Source organism: Barbatula barbatula (genome assembly GCF_947034865.1).
Source record: "Barbatula barbatula genome assembly, chromosome: 23".
NCBI lineage: Eukaryota > Metazoa > Chordata > Actinopteri > Cypriniformes > Nemacheilidae > Barbatula > Barbatula barbatula.
Window position 1 is genome coordinate 15,040,688 of NC_136786.1, and position 27,918 is coordinate 15,068,605.

Here is a 27,918-nt window from a genome sequence, read left to right on the forward strand (position 1 = left end):
GAGCCTGGCTCTGTTCCCTCTCAGTTCCTCGGCCAGGGAGCTCATCTTTGTTCTGCGCTCCTTTTGATTTGTTTACAATCTCTACACCGCAGTCTCGCTAGAGAAAATAAGACATGTTGCTATACCTGGACTTCATGCATTCCGCTGGTCTTGCACTCATGCCGGTTTGCTCTCATTTACCTGTTTTTTCTCTGCATCGCTTTCCTCCGCTCTAGGTTATGGTGACCTGGTGACACCTCATGCATATCGCCGTAAAGAGAGTTCTGCGGTGACGAAAGCGCTTTTTTTATTTCTCGCGTATTTATGTTATATCGCTTATTCTGTCTGTATCTCATTGAAGTGTTTGTGGGTGCTCTGAATGCTCTCTGTCTGTCTGTCCCGGGAGGATGAGGGCGACTCGAGCCATCATAGCTGTTTTTTTTCAGGGTTTTTTGCATAGCAATCGGTGCCTCATAAAGTTTTGTTTGTGCCTTCATGAATAAGGATCGGTTGCAAAATGGAACTTTGTAATGCTTTGGGAATATGGCTTTAATTTGGAACGCTAGTGACATCATAAGTTTTGAGATGACATCATAAGGAACTCGTGTAAAGCCTCGCATGATGTCCAAATGACTAAATTACAGCTACATTATTAAAGAGAATTAGATTTTGCATGTGAGCTCCTGGAAAGATTAATGACTTTGTGCTAATAGGCATGAGCAACTCAAAGACTTGAGACACGAGGGGAAATTATCTTAAAGGAAGAGATGAACTTTGGAAATGTCGGCGAGCACTCGGCTAATAACACAGCCGGAAGTGTCCGCTCAGGTTAAGCCGCTCCGTGTGTGCACTGCGAGTCCAGCAGACATGGAAAAAAGTGATTAATGGAAGTGACTGAGGAATACAGTGCTCAAGAGTTCATTAAAAGCTTGGCAGTGCTGCTCTGTCCATCTGAAGTCACATCGTCTTTCCTGAGCCAAACTGTGATGCGGGATCTTTCGTTTATGGATCTGTAAGACATCGCTCCTGTTCTTTTAAGTGCCTCTGGTTTTATTTCTTTGGTTGTATAGTGTAGCCAGTGGTAGAAGGATGGCAAGTAATGGCATTTAAATGTTTAACCATAAACTGTCTGTGTGGATTTTGTTAGACTGCGGTGTGAGGCTAAAGCACTTACCTGTAAGATACAATAAGATAGTTATGGTTTTTAATGTAGGTAGTTGGTGAGTATTGTAGCATGCACCATTTAAAAAGAAAGTATGTAAAATCCGAAAGTACTATTGTAAACCAGACCTTTCATTACAGTACGATCTGATATTGATACCTTTCAGAAATTAATGTTCTACAGGAGGGTCAAAGTTTTGCTTTGATATCATCGCAATCCAACTCGCGTGCAGACAGACGTTTCCATGTTTTTTGTGGTAAAAGTGTACAAAATATGTGTTTTTGTGTATTGATTACTATTAGCAAAATAAAGCACACATATTTTGTACACTGCGAGGAAGCAGTGGGTTACAATTTATTTTATAACAGCTGACGGCTTTGTGGCACGACGCGAAGCGGAGTTATAAAATAGCTGTTATAGAAATGCACATGTAACCCACTGCATCGCGGTCATTCCATATGCAAGTGTAGCGACTATGAGTTTTGGGGAATAATTAATTAAAATGGATTGAATATTCATTAGTTTATGAATATAATTTGTTTGTCGTCAACACAAATATCAATTTCCCGATAAGGAAAATGTTTAATTAACTACAAGTAACCTTTATAGAATTGCTTTAAGTTATCTGACGACTTCGTTTGTCCTGCAAACTAAAGTTATAGACTTCCAAATCATTTCTCAATAAAGGATTACTGCTTTACAAACGCTTAAGAAACAAAAAATTTCTGATCAGGATAAAATAATATTTCCTATGTTCGTACAGTTTGTATTACTAAAATAGTAACAAAATACAGCTTAAGGAACGTTTAAGATCTTATTTCATTGGCTTCGAGTTATATGAGCAAATAACAGATTCAATTCAAATGCACTTTTGGGATTTTAATAAACACAGACTAAAGAATATAACACTACGGTTTCACACAGAGTAAATATGCATATATATAGATATAGAGTAACCACTCCATATAGAGATGGCCACTCCTTAACAGTTTGACATGGATCTTAACAGCTGTGTATAAAATGCTCCATAAATGCTCAAAGTACATTAGCAGACATGGCCGTTGCCAGGGTTTGAAAATTAGTGAGGTGTCAATAATAATACCTAATATTACCAATAAATGCAATAAATAATTCAACTTCAATAATGGGGGTTTCCATTGGTAGTAAATACCATGGATGTTCTCTCTCTCTTTCTCTCGCCTCAATTATGATTGTGATTATACACCGAAGGATTAATATTGCTGTTCAAACCAGAGGGAATTGTTTAAGCTCTTTTTTTGGCCACTTTTGTGTCAATGTGTCTCAACGTGCAGTTGTTTGAGGTTTTCACCCCTGCTGTGGTCGGCTATGCACTGCTGGAGCTGAAGGCCTGAAGCACAATCTTTATACAAAGTCTCTGTATTCTTAAAAACATTTTCAAAAGTTTAGACCTTATACGCATAACCAGAACTCTACACACACACATTTGTTTTTAAATCATGATGGTGACTTTTCGTTGACTTCTATTGTTTTATTTTCCTTGTGGAAAAAGTTTGTTCTCACAATGCAGGGAAAACGTGAGTCACACAATAATCGATCTGAGTGTTATTCAGAAGGCAGACAAGAAACCTCTCTAATCTTACTGCCTGGGGGGATTAACACAGGGTTAGGACCACGCGGGCCTACGGTTAAACTTTCATTGAGGTTTAACACCGTGCTACATGTAAACTACATTCAAGACATGTCGATGCTTTGTTTGAATTGTTAGACTTTCATTTAGTTCTTCCACCAATGAGCATACCAGCAAATTTGACCCGCATACATTTCTCACCAATTGTCTGGTGTGATAGGTGGTGGACAAGCACAAGAACGGTGTTTATAGTGCATCTCTTCTGTTACTAAATTCGAAAAACTGTGACTTTTCTCTTTCTGCCGTTTGTATAGTCTTCATCTGCTGAGGCCAGACCCTCCAGATCCCTCTGATCAGGGTTATTTGATTTTATTCTGACAATGAGATATGAGCTTCTAGAATGATTAATTGTCGGGGTGTGTTTCTAAGGACGGTGCCGATATTAATTGAGTCTGATATTTCAGACAGAATTCACCAGGGGTGGATACAGAGGGACAACTGGTTTGATTTAATACTTCTCATGCTGAGATAAAGCAAGGGATGGACTGATACACACAAGATGCTATCAGAAAAAGAGAAATGGATGGGTCAGATTCAAACCGTCAGTTGCAATGACTCAATTCAAAACTGATCCAGTGATTTGTTTGGAAAAGAAATGTAGTTTGTTTTTTTCCAGATGTTTATCTATTTTATTGCTGTATTTTAATGCTTAGTAAGATACACATGATACATTACTGCATTTTATTTTGATATATTACCACATCTCGAATCTAATGGGCTAAAATAGCCGTTCGGATAAAAATGATGGTTCTCTGCAGTGCAGTGTATGGTATTCCGTGGCATCTAACTGTGAGGTCACTCCATCCCCTCGTTATTTAAGCTGTTCCAGAGCGAATGTATAAAGATACATGGTTACACTTTACCATAAGGTTGTATTTGTTAACGTTGGTAAATGCACTAACAACGAGCATAGTGTAGTTTTTCAGCATTTATTATTCTTTGTAAATGTTAGTTTATACAAATGCAGTCATTCAAGTTTATTTTCACAATGCATTAACTGTAATGTTAGCACTTACATCTTTTGATTTACAAAATGTATTAGTAAATGGTGAAATGAACATGAACTAAGATTAATAAATGGTGTAGAAGTATTATTTATTGTTAGTTCACGCTAGCTGATGCATAATGTTAACAAATACAACCTTATTGTAAAATGTTACCGGTACATCCTGTAGTGTATATCAAGAGAAATGTAAAAAGTTCTTTAGCTGTATGCCCTGGCCTAAATACAAACAATTCAATAGACCAATTCTCCGATCAGCTCACACACACAACATTGTATTCACACAAGCAAACAAGGCATCTACTTCTGGCTAGACTCCATTAAAATCTGGACTTGACCTTAACAGAGCACAGTTTAGTGCTGGTCAACTGAGAGTGTGAAGCACGGCATTACTTCCATAGTGAAAATACCAAAGAATCGTGAGTGATTCAGGCAAAACCCCGCAGTGCTACTCCCTACTCTTGACACTCTGATACCAAACACTGTGGTGTAAGTAACCATCATACAAATATAAAATACAAATATACCGTGTGCTTTGCAGCGCCAGAACACTCACAAGACTGTAAGCATACAAGCTGCTGGTTGAGTGGATGTGTTCATATTTTGTTTATAACCGTGCTAAAATGAATCGGAGGGGAATTGTACAAATGCATATTCAACACATTCTGCATTCCCACTGCTGAAAGGATTAAATAGGAGCTCCTAGTGGGGACGCAGCAGGGGTAGATGAAGGACATGCAGTCATGCGGAGAATGTGTGTGTGTGTTGGGCTGGAGGGTTTTGGGTACTCGTTGACTGTAATGCTTTACAGAGGTTCAGATAGAAGAATGGGATTTTTTGGGGTGTGTAAATGTGTTGTTTGTATATTGCATGTCCCATGTACAGTGTGGTACAAAGGTCGGTGGCCACAAACAAAATTGGGATTTAAAATCCGAGACATGTTAATTTTCATTAATCATTAACGTTTCCATTAAAGCACATTAAAGAACCTCAGGAACATTATAAGATCATTCTGGGATAATATGGATAAGATGTAGTCCATAGTAGTAAAACTATTTTTTACTCGCCCTTATGACCCTTACAATAAAACATGAAAACATTATAAAAAACCAAATTGGAACCAAACTCTTCATTTTATATATTTATGATATACAATATATTTAGAAAAATGTACAAAATGTCAATTTTGCAAGTAGTCTTATATGTTTGAACCCCTATGTACGAATTGACAAACTAGTGTAAAGATATGGTGTTGTGAGTCATTTTATGTGTCTGCAAAATTGGAAAAGATCCCGGGCTTCAGCTGGATGACTCTTTTCAATTCTTGATGGATGTTCTCACACCAGTACATTCCTACACTAAGTCATTACTGTAGTTTAGTTGTGGGGTAACCCACATTCATTATTTTACTCATTATGTCGGTTCTTGGCTCAGTTGCCAACAAGGCAAAGTTGTGATGCACTCTCTGGATTTCCTGCTGAGCTTTCCGATTTGACATCCAAATAACAGCCACTGCAGGCATATTCAGGATAGATCAGCACAAAAAATCTGAATAAATGACCATGGGCCTTCAGCCGCTGTATGGATCGGGTGAACCAGCATTTTGAGTTGGCCTGACACAATTCAAGGCTATACAAATTTTGTGATACATTATTTTTATGACTGTTCTCAATTAGTGCCACAACCATGATGTTGATACCAATACTGGTAAAATATCACATGAAAGATTTGGAAATTGGTAAAAAACATAACTTGTCATTATACCTACTTGAAAAGCCAAACAATATACTTCACCCAAGGCTGTCATTTAATGTCAAAACGGGTGAAAATAAATATTAATTGTCGACCATGGAATTTGTTTTGCACGTTTATGAAGGAGTGGTATGTTTGAAATGACATGATTTGTCAATCATATGGTTTACAGCTTTGTATCTCTCGTGTCCCATGAACCCTACGCATGCATTTGCATATTTGACCAAAAATAGGCAATTCAAAAGAAAAAGCATTCATAGTCCCAATTGCAGGGAGTCAGAGCCTTTCATTTGCATTTCTTTGATGGTCTATACAGTGCACAAAGAATGGTTTTTAGTTTTTGATTGACAGGGTAAAATTATGAAGACAAGCTGTCATCGCTTTTGTGAAAAGGGAATATAACAGAGTTAGTTGTAGCAGGCAGCGTTCATAAAGCAACAGGCGTTCAGCGATGTAACATTTGTTTAACATTCGCCGGCTGAAATCGCTCTCTAAATCATACGTTGTCTCTCACTGTTTGTCTGTACTTTGCTTGTTTTCTGATTCATACAGTTACTTTTTTTATGGCTTTCCTGATTTTGCCAAGTGATTGATGTCCTTGGGGCAAAATCATGTCGGCCCTGGGACAACATTTAAATCAACCAATCAGATTTCAGAAATAAGTTTACAGTTTATTTCAAATTTAATCTTACAACCAGGATTAGGTGTTTCTAGACCACTGTTTTTCACTTAACATTTTCCTCAGATTTTAGGGGACGTTACGGTTAGGGTTAGGCTTTGGTGTGGGTTAAGGTTTTATTCATAAAAATGTTGTCCATAGGTAAACAAAATATGTTGTCCTGAGGACATCAACTACTCGGCAAAATCAGGTTGAGCCAGTGCCAGTGCATGTCTCACGGAGGAGCTCCGGAAGCATAAGAGACGAGCGACAGGAGGGTACGACGAGAGAGGACCAGGCCTGGACTTTATGTTGTGTTTTATTGTGTATGTATGGCCGGCAGTCGACCATGAGGAAGCTGCCGGCATTTTAAGTTTGTTTTATTGTTTGTTTATTTAATTAAAGGTTGCTTTACATTCGCCGGTTGCTGCCTCCTTCCTTCTATAGATCTTTGTTACAATCGGTGCCGAAACCCAGGAGGAAGGAGGCGGGAACCGGTGAACGTAAAGCAACCTTTAATGAAATAAACAAACAATGAAACAAACTTAAAATGCTGGCAGCTTCCTCACGGTCGACTGCACAGCTGACGCTCGATATCACTCATGTGACCGGACTCTCACCTTTCCCTCGTGGATCTCGTCCAGCCTCGCTCGCCACAAGGGCATTATGGAGATAGAGATCAAATGGCGACTTCTTAGACAAGAGACTGTATGCAATAATGCACATCAACGGTTCAAAGTATCTTATTGTAGATCTTTGACACTAATAGTGTGAGATGGCAGTAGTAAAAGTAAATCTTTCCCCAGCTCTTCAGTTGAACATCCGTCTGCTTGCGTCGAGAAGATCCTATTGACCGTTTAATTCGCTAATCTCATTGTCAATCGAGATGAGGCGTTCTTTTGATTGATCCTGATTGCAATTTAAAATGTCCATCGATTTCTCTCAGAAATAGCTGGATAATCCTGAGTCTGGTTATAAATCACCCTGCCATCCTACTTTCCCGACTATTTGTTCGATATGATAAATCCCGACCATCGTCACGCATGTTTAATTGGGCAATCGGGAGTCATGCTGAACAGTAATTTCAAGACAACATGAGGTTGGTTTGATCGCCTTCTTTAATTTTATCACGTTTAAGAGGGCCGTTCCAGACATTGCTTATATATGTGCATCAATATGCCATTGTTTCTCCATAGAGAAAAGACAGCGTTCTTGGGTTTATGGGCTTTGAGGCTGATTTTTAACCTGCCCTTGATGGCCACGGGAGAGAAGTAGAAGCCTTTGAGTAAACATCATTACAGCCTGCCCACCCAATAAACTTGCTTTCACATTTCAGGATGGCACAGCGGGCTTATTTACTATGAGTGCGTTGAATGGCAGAAGCATCCTAATGGTGTTGTTTATTTGAATGAGGGAAGGAGAGATTAATGACATGCTCTGTGAGCGTTGCAGGCCATTTGTCCAAACACCATCGTGGCTGTCTTTGGTGCTAAAGTGTGAGATGTATGGGTTGCCAAAACCGAAAGGCAATTTCAATCGGACAATATCTTCAAAAGCGTATGTCATTCTTTTGTTGTCAATTAGAAAAGCACATTTCAAAGTCAAAGCAGCGAAACACAGCGGTTCTGTCGCTAATTCCTCTTTTCACTCTTCATAGCTGATCTCAATCTCTGTCATTTTTTAGGATTATGGTGGTTTTGAATGTAGGTGTGATGCTGAAACTTTGATCTATGACATGAATTACCAATTTACCTGCGAGTGTTAGCCTGAGCTCAAAGCGAGGAGCTCAGACACAATGTCCCAGATTGTTTACAGTCAGTGATCACGTCACTTCACATGAGCCTCTCTCTCTTTAAACCCCCTCTGCTTCAACAGTGCACCCTAGAGACACTGAAGGCAACTCTGCTTCAGAAACAAATGGTAACGATAGTTATAACTGTAGTAGCCTCCACAGTCCACACCAATGGACGATTTATAGATGTGTTATGTTTATTCTAAAACTGTGTACTGAATTTGAAAAGCGTGAGCCCTTTAATTGGAACGGATCTTTCCTCTTATAAAAGTGGTCTAGCTGTCCTGTAGATCAGTGGTAAGAGCATTGCGTTTACAACGCAAGGTTGTGGGTTCAATCCCAGGGGATTGCAGATACCTGTGTATAAATGTATAGGATAATGCTACGTAAGTCGCTTTGGATAAAAGCGTCTGCCAAATGCCTAAATATAAATGTGGTCTCAAAGATATTGTTTCTCCGTATTGATATTGTTACAGTTGTATCCTCTATTATCTTATTTTTATAGCTTTTAAAACTTTTTCTTATTATTGGTGTGAACGGGCCTTTAAAAAGTGTAAGGATGTGTGGTACACAGGGAGTTTAAACATTTTACTGCAATGGCAGATGTGTATATAGAGTACTAGGCAAAAGCATGGACACAACTTCTTATTATTCATTATTTATATCTTTTTTCTATTTTAAATTTAAAATAGTTTAAAAGATGTTCAAACAGTCACTCTTTGATTGTGCCAAAAATAAATATATATTAAATATGATATTTATTTACCACTTAATCCTGCTAAAGTAATATAATATGAAATATTAGCCATATAAAATCCTGCCTAAATATAATATTAGGAATATCATATTTATATTTATGTATTTTTAGTTTTATATAAATGATGTCTAAGAAAAAAGAAATTACCAAGAAAAATTGTACACTCTCAAAACTATGGTGCCATATAGCACTAAAGGTGGTTCTTTGCTCGTAGTATAGGGGAACCTATGGAAAAAGCCCAAAAGCAATTAGTTTGAAATAATTAAATAGATTATAGTCCAACTAGACAGAAACTTTATATTAATTACATTTGGCACTTGACATGTGTTCAGTCCGGAGCCGCATTCACAACTACGAACATACATATTTTCAAAGACACAGATATTTATTTTAGTATATATATTTTCACACATTTGCACACACACAGACACCTCGTAAGTAATTTCAGCATGTGACGGCTGCCCTGGTTTAAACCCAGCCTTTCCTAGGGATCCATTAAAGCAAACACCACACTCCAGCTGCCTATAACAATAAGATCCACTCCTGAATCCCCATCCCCAGCCTTTTCTGAAACATCAGATGCACCCACTGAAGCTGTGTGTGTTTCTGAAGTCACTATATGCATGTCCTCATGCACTGGGGTGCCATGTCTCAACACTGTCAACCGAGTGGCAGTAGGCTGTTCCGCAGTAAAACTTAACTCCATACTCGCACACGCTCTGACAGCAAGCGACTGAGACTCCAGCTCAGCCTCAGTCTCTCTCTGTGACCTGAAATAAAATTCGCCAGTAAGAAAATCACACTAATGAGGTTCTAAACAGAGATGAATGGTTCTACATTTATGTGGGCATGTGAGCCCATTAGCAACAGGAATCGAAGTTTTTAGCGTGAGTTCAAAAGTTGGCATCCTCCTCATAAATAAGCTACATGTAGGTGGAGGAAGATATGCCCTGATGTATGAGCATGTGTGTAAGTGTCAGAGTCAAGCGTTCTTTATTCAGTGTGGTAATGGCGTTGCTGGGACCATGTGTTTGGTGGAAGCATGTTGTGTGTGTGTGTGTGTGTGTGTGTGTGTGTGTGTGTGTGTGTGTGTGTGTGTGTGTGTGTGAGGGGTTTCTGTCAAATTCAGATGTGCACTCAAGCATAGCAAGATATGAAATCATCAGAAAGGCAACTCATAAGTCCATCTCATAATGTTTTAATACTCTAAATGTATTATTTGCTGAGAGGGATAGTTTATTAATGTTGACCCAAAATAAAAAAAACACATGTCATTCAAAACCTGCATTACCCTTTCTGCTGTGAAACAAAAAATACGATATTTTGAGAAATGTGTCAGTGGGTTTTGTGTCCATACAATGGAAGTCAACGTGGTCCACTGGTGTTTGCTTACCAACTCTCTCTGAATTATATTATTTTGTTAAGAAAAAATATCAGATATGAAATGTGTCATTTAATAACTGTTGACAGAATTTCAATTTTTGTTCGAACTGTCCCTTTAAGATACTTTGTGTGACTGTAGTGTGTGAGTCATAAAAGAGCTATAAATGTTTATTGTTCGGAGTGGTATAAAAGTTAGAGGATGCTCTAGTCGGTTGCCTTTTCTAAACAGCCGGCTGTGATACATTTTCACAACCTCACCCACTTCTGCTTCATTCTTTGTGTGTAACATAAAGGAATAAATGTTCTAGCTTTGATAAAACATCTTTAAGTTGCTAGAAGGAATGGAGGAATGGATGATAATAGTGTTATATTGTACAGGTCAAGTTAATCAAATCACAACATAAATGTGCCCCGGCTCCACGTACATATCCACTGACAAATAGAAAACATGTTTTTTCCTCTGGGAAAGCAATGCAAGGCATTTCTCATTTTTATATTTGTGCTGACAATCACACCCTTGCACCATGGAGCACTGTGATGTCATAAATAATTTATTTTATGTATGTAATATATACAGGCAATAATGAACTACAATAGGTGTCAAGTCATAAAATGAAAGGATTTCAAAATACGTAATTGTGTCTGTGTCGCCTAGGGTACAGCATGAGTCAGGGTCTTGACAGCACAACGCACACACACAACAGCAGTTATTCTGTGTGTCTGCCTGTTAGGTTTTTGTGCTCTGTTGTGTTGGAGTCCTAAAATTAAAACTTCATTTTTCATCTGGGATGTGAGAAAGCAGTCAACCGGGGCTTTCCTTCCTTTTCAGAACATTTACATCCTCTCCAAAGTTTGCAATGCAGAGGAATAAAACGTACTGCTTGGGTTTTGAATACTTTTTGTACTTCTGGGGGTGTGGACTGTTATTTTTTACTATTAGGCTTATATATGTTGAGTTTGGACGTTTGGATTTAAAGGGATTCCCAAAAAATAAAATGTTCTCTCATTTACATCTTGTCATTTCAAACCTGTATGACTTTCCTTCTTCTGCAGAACACAAAATAAGATATTTTGAAGAATGTTGGTGATCAAACAAGGGCGGTACCCGTTCACTTCTATTGTACGGTTACCAGCGTTCTTCAAAATATCTTCTTTTGTGTTCTGCTAGAGAAAGTCGTACAGGTTTGAAATGACAAGAGGGCGAGAAAATTATTGAAAATGTAACGTAAACTCAAGTTCAACGTAAGTGGCAACAAATGTGAATGTGGGTAGATAAGTGATGCTGTAAAACCGTATGCCAACCTCTTATTTTATAAATACATATTTAGTGGGCTCTGTCAGGTCCTTAAACCAAATAAATGCGTAAATCTGATACAATCCTGGTCATCAGTTTGTACTGTATGGAAAGTGAAATTTTTCTAAAAAGAACAATTCCTTGTAACACGGCTGCATGCCTCCCACATACAGAACTTCTGAGGTCTTGAAATATGCATATAACTTAAATTTGAAAATATTGTTCTCTGCAGCAGTCGTCCAGCGATCCTCTCTAGTTTTCTCTTTGATATGACCGCTTTTAAGGTCACAAGGTGTAGTATGGCATTCTTGATTTTAATTGCTTGTAAAGGGGGCAGACATTTCAGACTTGTCATTATTGCTTTAGTTTGATGTCTCTCCTACGATGCGTGCATGACCGATCTGGGTTATCCGTAGTGTTCAGCATTTGTTAAATACCTATATTGCCTTTTGATCGTTTGAGATGTTGGCTTTCCCAGAATTGTACCATAAGGCTTTATAATGAAGATGTAATAATGCCAAATCTATGTACTTTGTATTCTCATTTGTGGTAATTCCCAAGTTATGTGAGAAAAATGGCTTCAGATTTTTTAATTATTGGCATGTTAACATTTTTCCTTTTTTTTCTTTTTGATAGCCATATTAAAAGCATACAGTATGAAATTGATGACAAAAAGGGGATGTGTAGAGCAGGTTTATGAATTCAGCTGAACTCTTTATGGGACTCTCTCTCTCTCTCTCTCTCTCTCTCTCTCTCTCTCTCTCTCTCTCTCTCTCTCTCTCTCTCTCTCTCTCTCTCTCTCTCTCTCTCTCTCTCTCTCTCTCTCTCTCTCTCTCTCTCTCTCTCTCTCTCTCTCTCTCTCTCTCTCTCTCTCTCTCTCTCTCTCTCTCTCTCTCTCTCTCTCTCTCTCTCTCTCTCATAAAAGAGATGTAAAAAAGTCTCTCTCTCAAAAGCGTATGTCATTCTTTTGTTGTCAATTAGAAAAGCACATTTCAAAGTCAAAGCAGCGAAACACAGCGGTTCTGTCGCTAATTCCTCTTTTCACTCTTCATAGCTGATCTTCATAGCTGATCTCAATCTCTGTCATCCCATCATTAGGTGGGATGCTGAAACTTTGATCATATAAACATATTTTTCTTACAATTATACATGTGTGTGTGTGTGTGTGTGTGTGTGTGTGTGTATACATCATGTACTGTGTTTTACCTTTTTGTGTTTTTCTTATTTTGCCCTGTTAAGCTGCGTTGGAACAATGCAAATTGTGAAAACCGCTATATAAATAAAATTGCATTGAATTGAAGTATTATTAGACAAAGTACACACACATGTATCATGTAAACAACAACTTTTATTCTGCAAACGATAAGTCTAAGACTATTTCCACTGATAATTAATTCCACCAGTTCCACTTATCTAAACTGTACAGTTCTGGCCACCGAGACTCCCACACTTTGTGACTTTGTATGCCTAGTTTTCTTATTCCTCCCTTTGCTGTGATACAGAAATGCCCCGCTCGATTGAACTGGCAGCTAAAGGCAATTAAAGTTGTCTGCTTTGTGTTAAAAGCACAGCCTGACTTTAATGAAGCATTCTGGAGGGAATCCACAGCATCTTATTCCCACAAAGTCATGAATGAGACGTTTGTATCTTATTCAAGAATGCTCAGAATGAGCAGTCCGAGATGTCCTGCAAGCCACCAAGAGCACTGAATCACAAGGCTTTACGAGAGAAAATATACATTTCTTTCTTGTTACTAGGCCCTATCACGATCAGACGTACTTTTGCATGTTGGATGTTGTTGTAATAGAGGTTAATATAGCATTTGTTAAAGTCCTATATGCATAACAAATGGAAAATGCCGTTTTGAAGTAATTGTTATTGATTTAACCATGCTGTTTTACCGCAGTTTATACTGTTATACGCATTTGCCATTAATTGTATCTCATCTGTTTTGTGGCTGTGTTTTCTGTATTAGATTTTATCTGGAATGTTTGTTGTTTTGGGTGTAACTTATTAAAAAGACAATTGAAGATCTATCTCTGGGCTCTGTAGCAGCTATCTAAGCGGTGCAAAATCAGCAATTTAAATAGTCTTAGAAATGTTTGTATTGATGGTGTAGAAGGTTTCCAGATCAATCTAAAGTGAATTAGAATCTCTGTGTTATACACCACAGCTGCATACACTACGGTCAGTCAGGTGATGAAGACAGAAAGAGACACCACAGATGGTGTAGAGCATCACGGCTCAACCACATGCAGTATTTACAGGGAGAGAATGGAACAAACAGTATTCATATGCCCCATCATTCACACATAGTCTCATAACAGACATTTAGCAAGCATCATTGTCCCATAATGCCTCGTTTTGATACTTGCATGCATCCCAGCGTGCATTTGTCTTTGGCCATGTGCTCACCCGCGCCCGCCAACAGGTTGCAATTAAAAGCCTTTTCACGGGTCCGTGAGCTTCTCGATAACGCCGGAGGCTCTGGCCGGCTCTCCGGCTGCCGTTTGGCTCCAGCGCATGCATCTGAACAGAAGGTGTCTGACAGCATTTCAAGACCAAATCTGCTAGGCTTCTCAGTTTGTTAAGTGTTAAAGCCTTTAGAAATTGAAACCACAAGCTCGAATGGCATAATACATGGATGTGGTTTGTTGGTGTGATGAAGTGGGTTTGAGAGACGGGTTATTAGATACGGTGTATGGCGTTTTTAGACTAAATCGTGCAGCGTATTGAAGAGAGGTGTGCTTTTGTATTTCTAGTTTCTGACGTCATGGCCTGGTTTAAAATAGTTGACATTGTTTGGAGGCGTGGAGTTATTATTCTGATGGACAGAAGTGTCATGCAAAGACCTGAGACATTTGTTTCCTCATGCTTGCAATTTCTTGTCTAATTTGTCCTTGTGGGGATTGAATGTCTGTCTGATGATAAATTACCTACATTGAGGATTTCTTCGGGCGGACAATAGAAACCCAGTTGAAACCCGCACAAAAATTGTTTTCATTAAAAGGCCATTATGAACCATTAGCTTTTTCCAATAAAACCATTACAAAATTTGAAAAGTTTTGGGAATTGTTTCAATAGGACTTTATTGTGTTCTTTTGGTTCACATCTGCCAGACAGACAGTATACATTCAGACACCATTATAGTTTCCATTTAATCCAATACAGTTCCCAGTATAACCAATAAATCTAAAATTTTCTTTATTGGGATTTGTGCAGCCAGTTGTATAGTTAAAATATAGCACTAAATATATATATATTTTAGTACTTTTGTAACTGTGTAATAGTATTGACATCCCTAGTTGCATGTTTTGTGTCGTGAAACAGGAGGAAGAACCCAAGTGCAGACAGCAAGGATGAAGGGGTTGAACACAAACATTTTAATATTAAATACAAACACAAAACAAACACCCACGATGGGGGAAAACACTGACAAAACTAAAAACCAAAACAGAAAACAAACACTTCCCACAAGGGGGCCAAAAAACAGGATTGGAATAGTAACGGCAGGGCAAGGGAACATACATACAGGAACGGTACATACAGGGAACGGAACAAACAAACAGAACATTTTTGTTAAATCACATATTTGACTCTTCAGTCCACCATTTGATTTGTGACTCATAAGGTTGTAATCAGTTTCTCCTGCATCTGATTATATAAGTTGCTTTTGATTATTAGAGCCATTTCACATTCAAACAAGTCAACATTTTCATTATTCAGGCTCTTGTGTCATGCATTATTTAAAGTATTTTTATGTCTGTATAAACACGCAGCTAAAGAAAATCCTTCTGTCAGCTGAGAGTTTTCTCTCGCATCTTCAGAGATGGTTCATTAGAGGTAATGTTTCCTCAAGCATCTTAACTCTGAATGTTCACAGCATTGCTCAAGGCTTTCGGTAAACAGGTTCGCAAAACTTGTGTTTGGCGTAGGATTTGTTTTAATGACATTCGTAAAGAAAAAACGTTTTTTCTTTAACTTTATGGCAGGGTTTTATAAATAATTACCGTATATAACCAATATATTTAACCATATTGCCATGTGGTTTGCTAAGAATATTTAAACCAAACCAAAACCAAATATCACAGGACCGACTGTTTATTGTTTATTTATTGCCATTTAATTTTTTTATAATTACAGTCTTGCATTCTTCAGAAAATGCTAATAGTACTTTTTCAACAGCAGAAAAATGTAGACAGTCATTAACTGAGTCAACCTGAGGAAAAACATTTTGTTGCTATTTTATAGCACAAATGAGAACTGGCTTTCAATCCCTGATCTCAAATTTGATATTTTATTAACAATTCCTGTATTCACTTTATATACAACAGGTCGTCCGTCCAGCATCTGTGTATTGAAAAAAGCAGTACTGAGTGTTTTCATGCTCACTGGCTTTCATACATGTACATGCTCTAATGGAAAATTCCAGCCATGTTTTGTTTAGTGACCTTGCCAGTTCTTCTGCTTTCTGGATTGACCTGGAATTCTTCCTGGGTGTTCATGGTTTATAGCTTGGTCCTCTCGGTCCTTGAACAAGGACGCACACCGGAAATATCTGCCATCAGTCCAATGTCACACGAGTCATTTCCATTTCCATTTTTATATTTTTAACTCCCAGATAGATTGAATGTGCGAAGCCTGTGAAAAAGGGGGGACAGTGGTGGGCAAGGTATAGTATATCATAGGAGGTACATCAGTTTACCATTAAAATCACACATATACTGTACACCAGTTTTGGGATCCAAATGCAAAGTAAACTGATAAAATGCTGTTTGATCAGCCTAGGAAGTCATACAAAGATCTCCTTTTTTCATATACACTATACTGTAAATATATATATATATATTATGTCCTTGTTGTAACTCTGTAGTTTGGTACTAGACAAACTAGTTAATAATGCTAGCGATGATTGACCTCAAAGAACATGTACACGAGGTGCGCTGTGTGATGTCACACCACAAAGATCTCTATCGCTTAGGGCTAATAAATTGATTTTTTCCTCACAGGAAACATTTAAGTCCGCAGTCACACTTCATTCAGTGTGTCAGACTGCAACAGCAGAGCATCATGGGTAATCCCCGAAGGCTTCGATACAGTAGATGGGCAGTCAACCGCAAAGGTGCTGATTTTAGCCAACCCCCTCCTCATGGTTTGCTTTCTCTCTCTCCGTCCTCCAACCCAGTCAGACTCCAGCAACATCGATCATGATCCAGGAAATCCAATATTCTGCACAAGACTATTTCTCACCATGTGTTTACAGTACATGTCATTTGTATTATAGGGGAATCTTTATAATGATGATAGCATACATGGTGCGAAGTGTTACCCTTTTTAACCTTTAATCCCAAATCTGGGGAAACAAATCTGCATTTGTGTGAAGTGACACCCTCCACTCACTCTTTGAGTCGTGCGATTATTCCCTTACATCTCACCGTTACTGTAGATGGCAAAAGCATCAAAGCTTAAGGCTCTCAGTTGATTTTCTCCTCTGTTCATCCGGACGCTGATTTAAATATGCGTGATATATCACAAACTGCATATCATATGTCTGTACATTTTTATGGGAATAGATGAGAAATCTGTGGACTTCAGTTAAAACCCTGTCCATTCTCTTTTTTTGCAGTTCAGTGGATGATCAGTATCGCTGGAATACTCAAGGTAAATGCCATTTTGAAATGATTTTCTCATTTTCTCAGATATTTGTGGAAATTGGAGAATGTGATTGTAATGAGGTGTTTATGAGTTATCAGGTGAGATATGTGGCGTCATGCAGGAATATTGCATCATCTTTATGAATTTCAGATGAAAAAAGTAAAACTGGCTAGAATCAACATGGTTTTTAAAACAATATATACAGTATAATGCATAATATATCATATAAAAAAAATTATATAATGCATAATTTAAGACGATATATATCATGCATAATCCAAGCGTGATGTATAATATTTTAAAACGCAAAAGTATTATAAATAAATTATTATTGTGGTTATTAGTATTATTATATTTTAGGAAATTAAACAGTACATAAGAGAAGTCACTCTTTCTATTTTATTCCAGTTTCCCTTCAAACGCACTGAATAATGACTCTTACGTGTTTAAACAAGTGAGCTTTGAGTCCTGCTCTTAGCCTGTATTCGTGGCGATATACTTTCAGATGGTAATCGTTCTTGTTAGGGAGCTTGTGTAACTCCTTATCCCTTGACAAATGACACCACACTGGACCTGGATCAGTTGCCAGACAGATCAACTGAACAAGCGACAGACTAGTTAACCCGGTCACCCGATCAGCCAGTTAAGTTTGAGTCTTTCTATTCACCGGGTCAGCAGTTAATAAGGAAAGGCCATGAGGTCAGAATCCAAGTGGGCCGGATGAGGCTTTAGGAAGCACCTGTGGTGTCATTGACTAACAATGTCAGTTTAATCGTGATTAACTTGAACTTGATCCTTCCGGTTTGTTCTACAGACGGGCAGAAAGACATTGAGGAAGAACTAAATACAGGTCTGGAATTGGTGGATTCGTGTATCCGTTCCCTGCAGGAGTCAGGAATATTGGACCATCAGGAATACACCACAGCTGATAGTGAGTCATTTGCTGATTCAGTAGTGTTGCTGTGCAATGTTGTCCGTTGAAGAAACATGCTGAATCCAGCCTTCCATGTGGGATCAGTTATACTATACAGTTGGCAACAGCAGTTGACCAATAACAATTATGTTTTCCAGAGAGCCGTGTAATAGTTTTTGGTCATATATTAAATATAAAATAAAATATAAAAATGCATATTGAAGTCAATGCATAGCTTAAAGCAATGCATTATGGAATGGAGTAGTTTTTAAAGTAATATAATACAATGTTCCAGAGCACAGCCTTTTAGCAAAGAGACGTTTTTCAGACTGCTAGTGCTTGTTGACTCACTACACAATTACAGAACATATAAGTTCAGAATATCAGAAATGGTGGATGTTGTAATTATATTAGGAAATTTTTCTTCCGTTCATTCAAAAAGCTTATGAAAATATTTCTGTAATACATCTGTTTTCTGATTTATAAATTAAGGTGACATTATAAAGATTTTTCAATTTGGGATGTAAAAAGTTTATGAAGTGTGTGGTTGTGCCGGACAAAAAAATGCAGCAATAATTGGGACTGCATCGCCTCCACACATAGAAGAACAGACAAGAACAGGCCTTTGTCACATCTATAGCTATTAAAAGCAAAACCAACCGTTTATCTCACTTTGTATTTGCAGTTTGAGAATAACTGAGAACATCTGTCAGGATTTTTGTCATTTGCTTTCTTTTTATTGTGTAAGTGCTGATGTTATGTAGTGCATTGCACCTAAAGCGTTTTTTTAAGGAAGGCTAATAACTTTTACTTTTGTCATTTGTGAAACAACTGCATGTGTGCATGTTAAATGAACACAGAATGCAACAGAGCGGGACATTGTGTATCAGAACCGGTGTGTTAAACATGTAAAAAAATTACTCATTGTTATCTGTAAAAGTGCTTTAAAAATTATTCTGCATATTTAGCTTTTTCCAAAATATTGTGCCTAAAATATTGTATATTGTCCAAGTTTTGGTTAAAATACCAACCTCGAGTCATTTTAATGCCTGTGACTCATATTTTCACATTTTTCCTCACAAAGATTAAGAACACAAAGGCTGGAGCATCTGTTTTTATTGAGGATATATTACGCCACCAAAAAACTTCTAATCTTGTAGAAAGTTGGATTTCATTGATCTTCTTCTCAGTTCAAAGTGGCTTTTAAATAAGTTATTGACTCTGTGCATTCTGTCAAGGTTATTGGCAGGAGAAAAATGCCAGAGGTTTTGCAATGCGACTCCAGCTTTTAAGTCGTAATAATCAAAACAGATATCGTTCGCTGAATATACATGCCCACCTTAACATAGAGCTTCAAAATACCACAGCCATACATAATAGTCCATGAATTATGGTCGGAAGTAAGTATGTTTACTACAGCTGGTTGAAATTACAGTCGGGAAAGAGTGGCTTTGAATAATTTATCTCACAGCGAGTCGGGATATAATAGCTGGAGCTTTGTGAAGGTGTCTGCCATGGATGTGCTGACGGCTATAAACAACAGCTGACCCTTTGACCCGAAGACTTTGTAAATGAAGGTCTTCTTTGACTCATTCAAACTGAAAACATATATGTGATGCTTGTAAATATGCTATTGGTTGCGTTACCTGTTATGAGTAATATCAAGCATTTTTAACTGAACGCTTTAGTGCTGAAACTATCCATAGATTTGATTTAACCATTATTTCTATGTCCTTCCCTTTATTATAGCCTACTTTTTCAATAGAGCATGGTGTGCTTCTGTGTTTAACCTTGTAAAAGATTCTTCATAACATATTTCATCTTGTTGAGATAAGCCAGGGCCATTGACCTACCCAGCAAAACGTAGAGGTGATACCCCCAGTGATATTTTATACATGCCTAACACTCCTTCGACTCCCTTAATGGGATTATGTATCTCTGGGGTACATTTTTGGAACCTTTAGCTGATCTTAGATCTTGAGCTCAGATCCCACGGACATTGATAAAAGATATACAGTTGCTTTACTGTAAGTTGCCTTGGATGAATGTATCTGCCAAATGTAAATGTATTTTTCCACTTTAAATTGCTTTTTCCTCCATTGTCCATTTTGTGTAATACAATTTGGTCTCTTTGGAAAGGGTTTAATCTGAAAGAAGCTGGAAATGGCCCATAAACCTCTCCAAGAGGCAACTTTACAACCTCGTTGATTGAGAAATGGGAAGAGGAGCGTCTCTGTAAGCACCTCACCATGGAGCCTTTTAAAACTAGGGCAAACATTGGTATTTGGAGCAGTGCCATCGTTTAAATTCACATGACCCGGGGCACAATTTATGTGTCTGGGCTTCAGGACATAGTGAGGAATTTATGACGCTTTTCCGCTGCATAGTACCGCACAGTATAGCACGGTACAGCTCACATTTGGGGGTTTTCCACTGGGTACAGTACCTAGTACCTGATAGTTTTTAGTACCCCTCGGTTGAGGTTCCAAGATTACCGAAACCAAAATGTGACGTGTTTACACACAGATCACTGGATCGGCAGAGAGAATCATTACCAGCGTCATTGAATTGCAATTCAAGAAAACGCATTTTAATACATTATATTGCCATTTTGTTATATGCTACGTGACAGTAATATAGAGATTGAGATCCTTAATGCAATGCTAAATGCTACATTAGCTTTCCCTCGTGCGCTGTCGAGCAAACCAAATGATCGTTGTCTGCTCTTGCTGTAAGATTTTCCAAACTCTCTGGTATTTTAGCAGTATTTAGTTTTTCTGCCATACTCCATTACTCCTGTGTTGTGCGTATGTTTATGTCGCATTCACAATGATGCTACGGCAGTAGAGGCGGCGCAACTATGACGATAAGTTTATAATCCCAACCCACTTTGAAGTGGTACTAAACTGCTGTGGAAAAGCAAACTGAGCCAAAGTGAAGTGAGCTGTACCGAGCCGAGACGTACTAAACCTGACAGTACCATGCAGTGGAAAAGCGCCATTAGTGAGCCATCACTATCCTCACCTAATGAGGTCTTGTTCTGGATGATTCTTTGTGATAGAATATGCAGTAGTGCCCTGTTTTAGCAACAGTACATGTGTAGGTACAGTATGGGGCTGGCTTAACTAAGGATGAGAAGTGATATGTGTAAGAGGTGTGTAATTTCCTCACAGTAAGTGAGAAGCGGTATTTAGTATAACCGATGTCAGATCCTGGAACTGCTGTGGTTTTTACATGATGTACCAGATGATAGAGAATAATTTCCTTAAGGCATGTAGTATACAGTCACAAACTTATGCATGTAGCCTATATACTTTAGGCACATACCGTAAAAGTACCGTAAAGATTACAGTGATGTCACAGGTGTTGACGGCAAGCACGATAACCTTGATGACGGTGTGCAGGGGAAAGCTTCGGGCACATCTGCATTGCATCTCCCGCATCTGCACAGGGGTTTTCAGATCAATGAAAACAAAAATGAGTGCAGCAGGCTATTATGGACTGGAATAATGCACCAATTTTCTTATCTCTCCAGACCAGCCTGATGGATCTGTCTGATACAGGAGCCATAGATTATTGTGTAGTGCAGGGAGGGCAGAAAACATCCTCCTCCTGAGAAACCCGAGACACTTGAACTCAAGCTCTTTTAAAGGGACGGGAGGAAAAAGACAATCGGTATTTTTAGAGGGGGAGCTAATCTCTGATGTAGACCGATAGTCCAAAGGTGGTCTCGGTGAAGGCTGCATCGGGGATGATGTCGTCTTGACAAACTATGAATTGTTGATGCAATCTTCTTTGCTGTCAGATTGGCCCTAAGCCCTTCTCCGAAATGCCAAACACAGTCGCTGATGGTTAGAAATCGGCATTTTGGAAGAAAAGGACTAAAAAAATATATACAGTAAACATACCAAAAGTGTCTGTGCTTTTATACATTTTAAATGATAAATAATGTGTTTTCATATCCGTGAAAAAATGAATTCACTAATTGACTAGTCACTCTTTGAACAACCGTCATGCCCCATCCCAACCATGTCTCATTTTTCTGTCGGTTTTGTTCTTCTCTCTTGCTTTTGGATTTTCTCTTGTCATTTCAGTCCTCGTCTTGTGTGTTATCTTTTGCTCCCTCTCTCTTCTTCTCTCTCTGTTTCACTCCTCCCCTTCTAATAAATTATGTATGCCATTTCTGCCAGGCTGAGGGCTGCATCGCTGCCTTGCTGAAATCGCTCACTCACACTCTCTCTCTCTCTCTCTCTCTCTCTCTCTCTCACGCTCTGCACCCAGAACCGAGTCTGCTTTCTCAGAGCTCACTGCAGCTCAGCTCGAACCCAGAGGGCTGTCTCCAGTATTCCTCCAGCTACCATAGTAACCAGACTCTGGCCCTGAGCGACTGCTTGACCACACCAAAATCTCAGCCGCCTCAGCCTCCTCCACGCTCCAGCGGCAAGCCCGGGGGAGCCGTGCACAGCTACAATCAGGTGAGCCTCCATGTCTCCTCTTAAATTTGCAGTGCGTTTCCATCACAAATCTCTGTTTTTAAGATCAGTATTTTTATTTAAATAAAAGTCCTGTTCTGTGCCGGAGGTTTTTCATGCTTATGCATCAGGGATGCTGTGGTGCCCTAGCTTTTCTTTTCTTTGGGACTAGCACAAAATGACTCTCAGGCTGGCACTTGAGGCTGTTGCCTCGTGATAACGTGATTGTGCCACTTTATTAAAGTATGACAAAAGTGCTGAGATATTTATCAGGTTGGCACGCCGGTGCCGTGTTGTATCGAGTGGGCGCGTTTCAAACTTTGTCATTATCTGGGGAGTTAAATTGCGTCTTTTGATGAGACTGTAATTAATTCGAACCCTGCAGGGCTGTCTTTCCCACCAACTTTCATTTTCTTAAACTAGTCTACGAGGTAGAAACGTTCGGTTAGGGGATGGATGTTGTTCAGAGGATAAACATTTAATTTTTCATGTTGTATTTTACCACGTTTGGTAATTAACTGGATCTGGGATGTTTACTGCAGAAGTACTGCCGGGATGGTGGGTCTCGATAAAGCTGACATTCGCAAATCCTGCACACACGGAGAGTCTCGCTCTCTCTCTTTCTCTTGAGTCCCTGCCTCCTCTTCTATCCTCTGACACTTTTAATGAACACAAAGGCCTCTGTTTTGGGCACAGAAGAGCGTTTTAAATGAAGGATGCTCCACGTTCTCAGCCTTCTCAGGTCAAGGGGGAGTTCTGCAAACACTCTTTGGCAACTCTGTGATTGTAAATTGATGCAATTGCTCGGTGCATAAAGAAGAGGGAACTTTTTTATTCATATTAAATAATGAATTGTTTTTCCAACCCCTCCCTCTCTCCCAAATGTATATGTGTTGTGAGAGATTTAGACTGTCGGCTTGCTTCTGTGAAGGGGAATCTGAAGAGGGCTCGTCTGCTTCAGGATAGGCTTATGTAACACAACACATCGTTTAGTTGCTTTTATGTAGATATTTATAACACCGTAAACCTCTTGTTCCTTAAATAATTCAACCACATCAGGAACCAGCAACAATCTTTTCAAGTAGGTTTTCCTCTCTCTCAGTGATGGGATGCAGTTTTATCTTCTGAGAGAAATATATAGAGAGATGGATGGAGAATGCATTTGGCAGAGAACTGATGCTATAATTGCATCACACCTCGGTATAACATGATATCAAGCTATTAAACGCCTTTGAAATATCCACAGTCTTGTGAGTTTTTACAGAGTCCTCCGTCTGTTACATATCATTCATTAAAGTTGTATCAGAAAGAATATAACTTAGAATGTCTGTTCTGTAAGAGAAACTTTGTGTGTTTTATGTGAAATGATTGTTCTTGGCTTAATACTGCCAGTGTGTTTGGTTATCTGGCGGTTTGAGATTTGAGAATGGGCTGTAGGTCTCTTTGATAGTGTCAATTGATCATAAGTCAATTACACTGTATAACTAAAGTAATGTATGAAGCTATTGAAATTCAGGGGACGTTAAAGGGATAGTTCACTGAAATTTTGAAAGTCTGTCTTCATTTAAACTCCCATAGGTCATTAAAAACCTTTATATGATTCTTATACTGTCATATTTTCATAGAACATACCTACTGTAAAATATTTTCATAACTGTATAATATTTTATCAATATTGTATAACTGTATATCCTGCACTTGCTAATTGCACTTCTGGTTAGACCTAAAGTACATTTCGTTACACTGTACTTGTATATGTGTAATGACAATAAAGTTGAATCTAATCTAAAAAATCTAATCTAATATGTAAGCAAAAGAAGATATTTTGAGAAATGTAGGTCCATACAATGAAAGCGAATGGGGGCAAATGCTGTTTGGTTACCAATGTTCTTCAAAATATCTTGCAGAAAAAATGGGAATGCCATAAAGGTGTGTAATTGATAAACGATTTTCGTTTTCGATGACCTGTCCCTTTAACAAACCACAAATAGGTGAACTGTCCCTTTAAGAATTTTTTTATCATAAATATTAACATTTAGGAATTACTCATTTGGATTTTAAGGACATTTTTGTCTACTTTTGCTTGAAAAAATCTTTTGGTCCTATGTTGGGATTTAGTTGGTGTGACTGTCCTCCATATTCTTTGAAACACTTGAGGACAGCTGCTGAAAAAAACACTAGAAAAATCTATAGAAAATCCAAAGTTATGATTTGCAGATCCAATAATATGCATCAAGAACCAGGTAACCGTAAATCCTTTAACTCTGGAATGACATTGTTGCAAAAAAATCACTGCCTTGTTAACCCTTAATATCAACAATAACAAATAATACCCCTAAAATCAGAGGGAATTGATAGTTTGATATGAGCTTCCTACTTGACAAGTCACCATAGGACATATTCGGGTAAATTGGCCTATTTTATTCCATTTATCTCAATGAGAAAAATTGCCCAGCTTAACTAAATTGACCCTATAGTCAACTCAAGAGGTCTCTATAGTGAAAACCCATTCTTGTTATGGAAAGGATTCTGTGCTCAGGTTAAGATGGTGCAAAGGATGATTGAAGTTTGTATTTTAAAACATGTACGGCGTATTGGCAACCACAGCAATGTAAAATATCAGGCTTTTCTCTCCTCAATCATTTTTTCTGTCGCCAACACCTTTGACTCATATTTATTCCATTTTTCAGACCATTTGAATATTATTGCCTGTTATCAATGCAATGAAGAAAAAAGCAGAAGCTTTTTATCCCCGCTGGAAATTGCGCTGACTGCAGGGTTAAAAAAACTAATTTATTCTGAATAAGAATAATCAGGTTTCATGCTCTCTGTAAATGAGTAACCGTGGAACCAATGTTTCATTGTAATCACCCGGAATCATCATGGTGATTACTAGAAATCTAAAGAAAGAAATGTTTATTTGCACGCCAAAGCGCCGAAACCGCTGGCAGTGCACCACTATTAATTTGCATGGGTGTATCTGTGTACGCCCACCCTTCTGAATTACGGGCGTTGTGACATCCATTGACATAAGGGGCGATGATCCCATGAGGCATAGCAACATATGCTTGTGTATGCGTGTGCAGTAACTCAGTTAACAGGCGGTTTATAATCCATTCAGGAGATATACATGCATCTGTTCTGGAATTTATATCCTTGCCTCATATATTTCCTGCAACAAATATGAATATGAAGTACCTTGTTTTCTTTGCATATATAATAATCATCTTGCTCTTCTCACAGGTGACATCTAACCGTGCGGCCCAGCTCGCGGCGGGTGACTCACAGACCCAGAGTCATGGCAGTACCCTGCTGTCCGATTCCCAGCAGACCACTGCAGCGTCCGGTTCGGGCCTGTACTACTCCAGTTCTACTCTACCTGCCCAGCGCATCAGCTCGCCCATGAACTCAATGCAGACCGCGGCAGCAAGCGGATCCCCTGCTAAACTGCAGCGTCTGGGTTCGGCCTCCGACACGCCCGGATACGCCACCACCCAGCGCCTGCCCTCCTCTTCCTCGTCGGCCTCCCCTAAGCCTTCACCTGGGAGACTTGCGAAATCCTATAGCAGTAGTTCACCTATCAATGCGGTGGGCATCGGAGGATCGCCTGGCCCGCACGCTTCGTGCTCCCCTATACGGCTAGCGTCTCTGGCTAATAACGCGTCGCCCATCTACCAGCAGCTTCAGTCTGCTGGAGTGTCCTCGTACGCCACTCTCACACCCACCAAAAGACTTGTGCACTCATCTGATCAGTATAAGATATCCCACGATCTGTACGCAACGGCTACTTTACAGAGACCTGGCAGCCTTGCTGGTGAGTAACAGATTTTGACCTGACTTTGGCTGGCTAACTGGGATTTTTGGGTCATAGCAATAACAAACATTGTATAAGGGTGTCTGTGGGAACTTGCTTGCATGGAATTCTCTAGGATAGACAAGAAAATGGTACGATTCTACTCTTTGCTGTAATGACGGAAGATAAAAAAAGCTGACCGTTTGAGGTAACAAAGAGCTCAGAAAGTAAAGCTCTTTTTTTAACAACTTTTTAACCTTATGAAAACATGTCTGAGAGATTATTTAATCGTTGCCTGTGTTCCTATATGCTCGTATTTATTGCTTTTTCAATGTCTATCACTCGAGCATACTGAACTTGTTCCGCATTTGCAGCTTGATTGCCTCTGACATTGAGAGCAAGCCAACAAAAAAAACATCAAAGTAGGAAAATCAATGACTTTTTCATGGGCAAAAAACCCAGGGGAAGCTAGTAAATAAACACGAATGCATTGCAGATAGCAAAATCGGATGCACATATTAGTTTTCACATTGGAAACACCAAGAGAAAAAGTTCACCTCAGAATCTAAATGGAGTTATTTTGCATCACCCACATGACGTTCAACATGTTTTAGACCTCCTGCCGTCTTCCGAACACAAATAAAGATATTTAAGGTGACATCCGAGAGATTCCCAGGCCTCCTCACAGACATCATGGTTATAGTTGTTGTCAAGGTCCAGAAAAGTACTCAAGAGATTGGTCCATCTGATCATAGTGGCTCAACTGAATTTCTCTACTTTATGTGCGAAAAGCAAACCAAAATAATGACTTTGATCGATATATTCTACTCTTACAGCGGGGCAAGCTCTCCTGTCTTGTCAGTCTCAATTTAGATTTTGAGGTGAACGTTTCCTTTAAATCTGAAGACAAGAGCTCTTCCTTTGAAGAAAAGCAGTTCTTTGATATAAAGACTTGTTTTCTGTCTACAGCGACACATCAAAGAGGTGCAATATACTGTATGGGCTATCAATTAAATAATTCAGTTTGTTCCAGTGTGGCAATGGATGTATTGTTACTATTTTTACATTTTTCCGAATAGTTCTGTGTTCTGGAAAAACTCAGAGTACTTTAAAGAGAAACTGATCAATGTTTATCGTTTAATAGCTTTATTAATTGCTTTAACCTTACAACCTTCTCTGCTTTTTGTCGCAACGTCACACTTGTACACAACAGCTCTGCTTCTATTAATTGATAACATCCCACAATGCACTACATAAGTCATCCAAGTCATTTTGTACCCAACAAACAAAAACAAGGTCTTAAGCAACCGTTGTTTATAGACCTCATACAATAGGTCAGAAAGATCACGAGTGCGTTTTTATCCGGGACCTCCATCAAATCTGCCACACAAATGGGAAACAGTTGACCGGTGCCAATCTCCCATTCACTGCTGGCTGAGTCATCACCTGCACTCTGCTTGTCTCTTTGAAAAAAGATATTCGGAATCCACACAACACCTCCACCGGTATCGGTACAGTGGGAAACCTCTCCCACCACGCTGAACCGCATCGGGTCGAAACAATGAATCCATTCCAACGCAAAAGCACGCTAACTGAAGACGGATTAGATATGAAGGCAATTACGTAGCATTGACGA

General features: G+C 38.9%; 1 protein-coding gene across 2 annotated transcripts in view; it reads left to right on the top strand.

The window, feature by feature from the left end:
* Positions 1–27,918, top strand: part of ctnnd2a (catenin (cadherin-associated protein), delta 2a) — a 171,657-nt gene that overhangs the window by 51,886 nt on the left and 91,853 nt on the right. For both annotated transcript variants that reach the window (XM_079488368.1, XM_079488367.1), the window contains exons 3-6: positions 17,076–17,110; positions 17,919–18,035; positions 22,299–22,492; positions 25,733–26,303. In XM_079488368.1, coding sequence (XP_079344494.1) covers positions 17,076–17,110; positions 17,919–18,035; positions 22,299–22,492; positions 25,733–26,303 — 917 coding nt within the window. The remainder of the gene's footprint in view (positions 1–17,075; positions 17,111–17,918; positions 18,036–22,298; positions 22,493–25,732; positions 26,304–27,918) is intronic.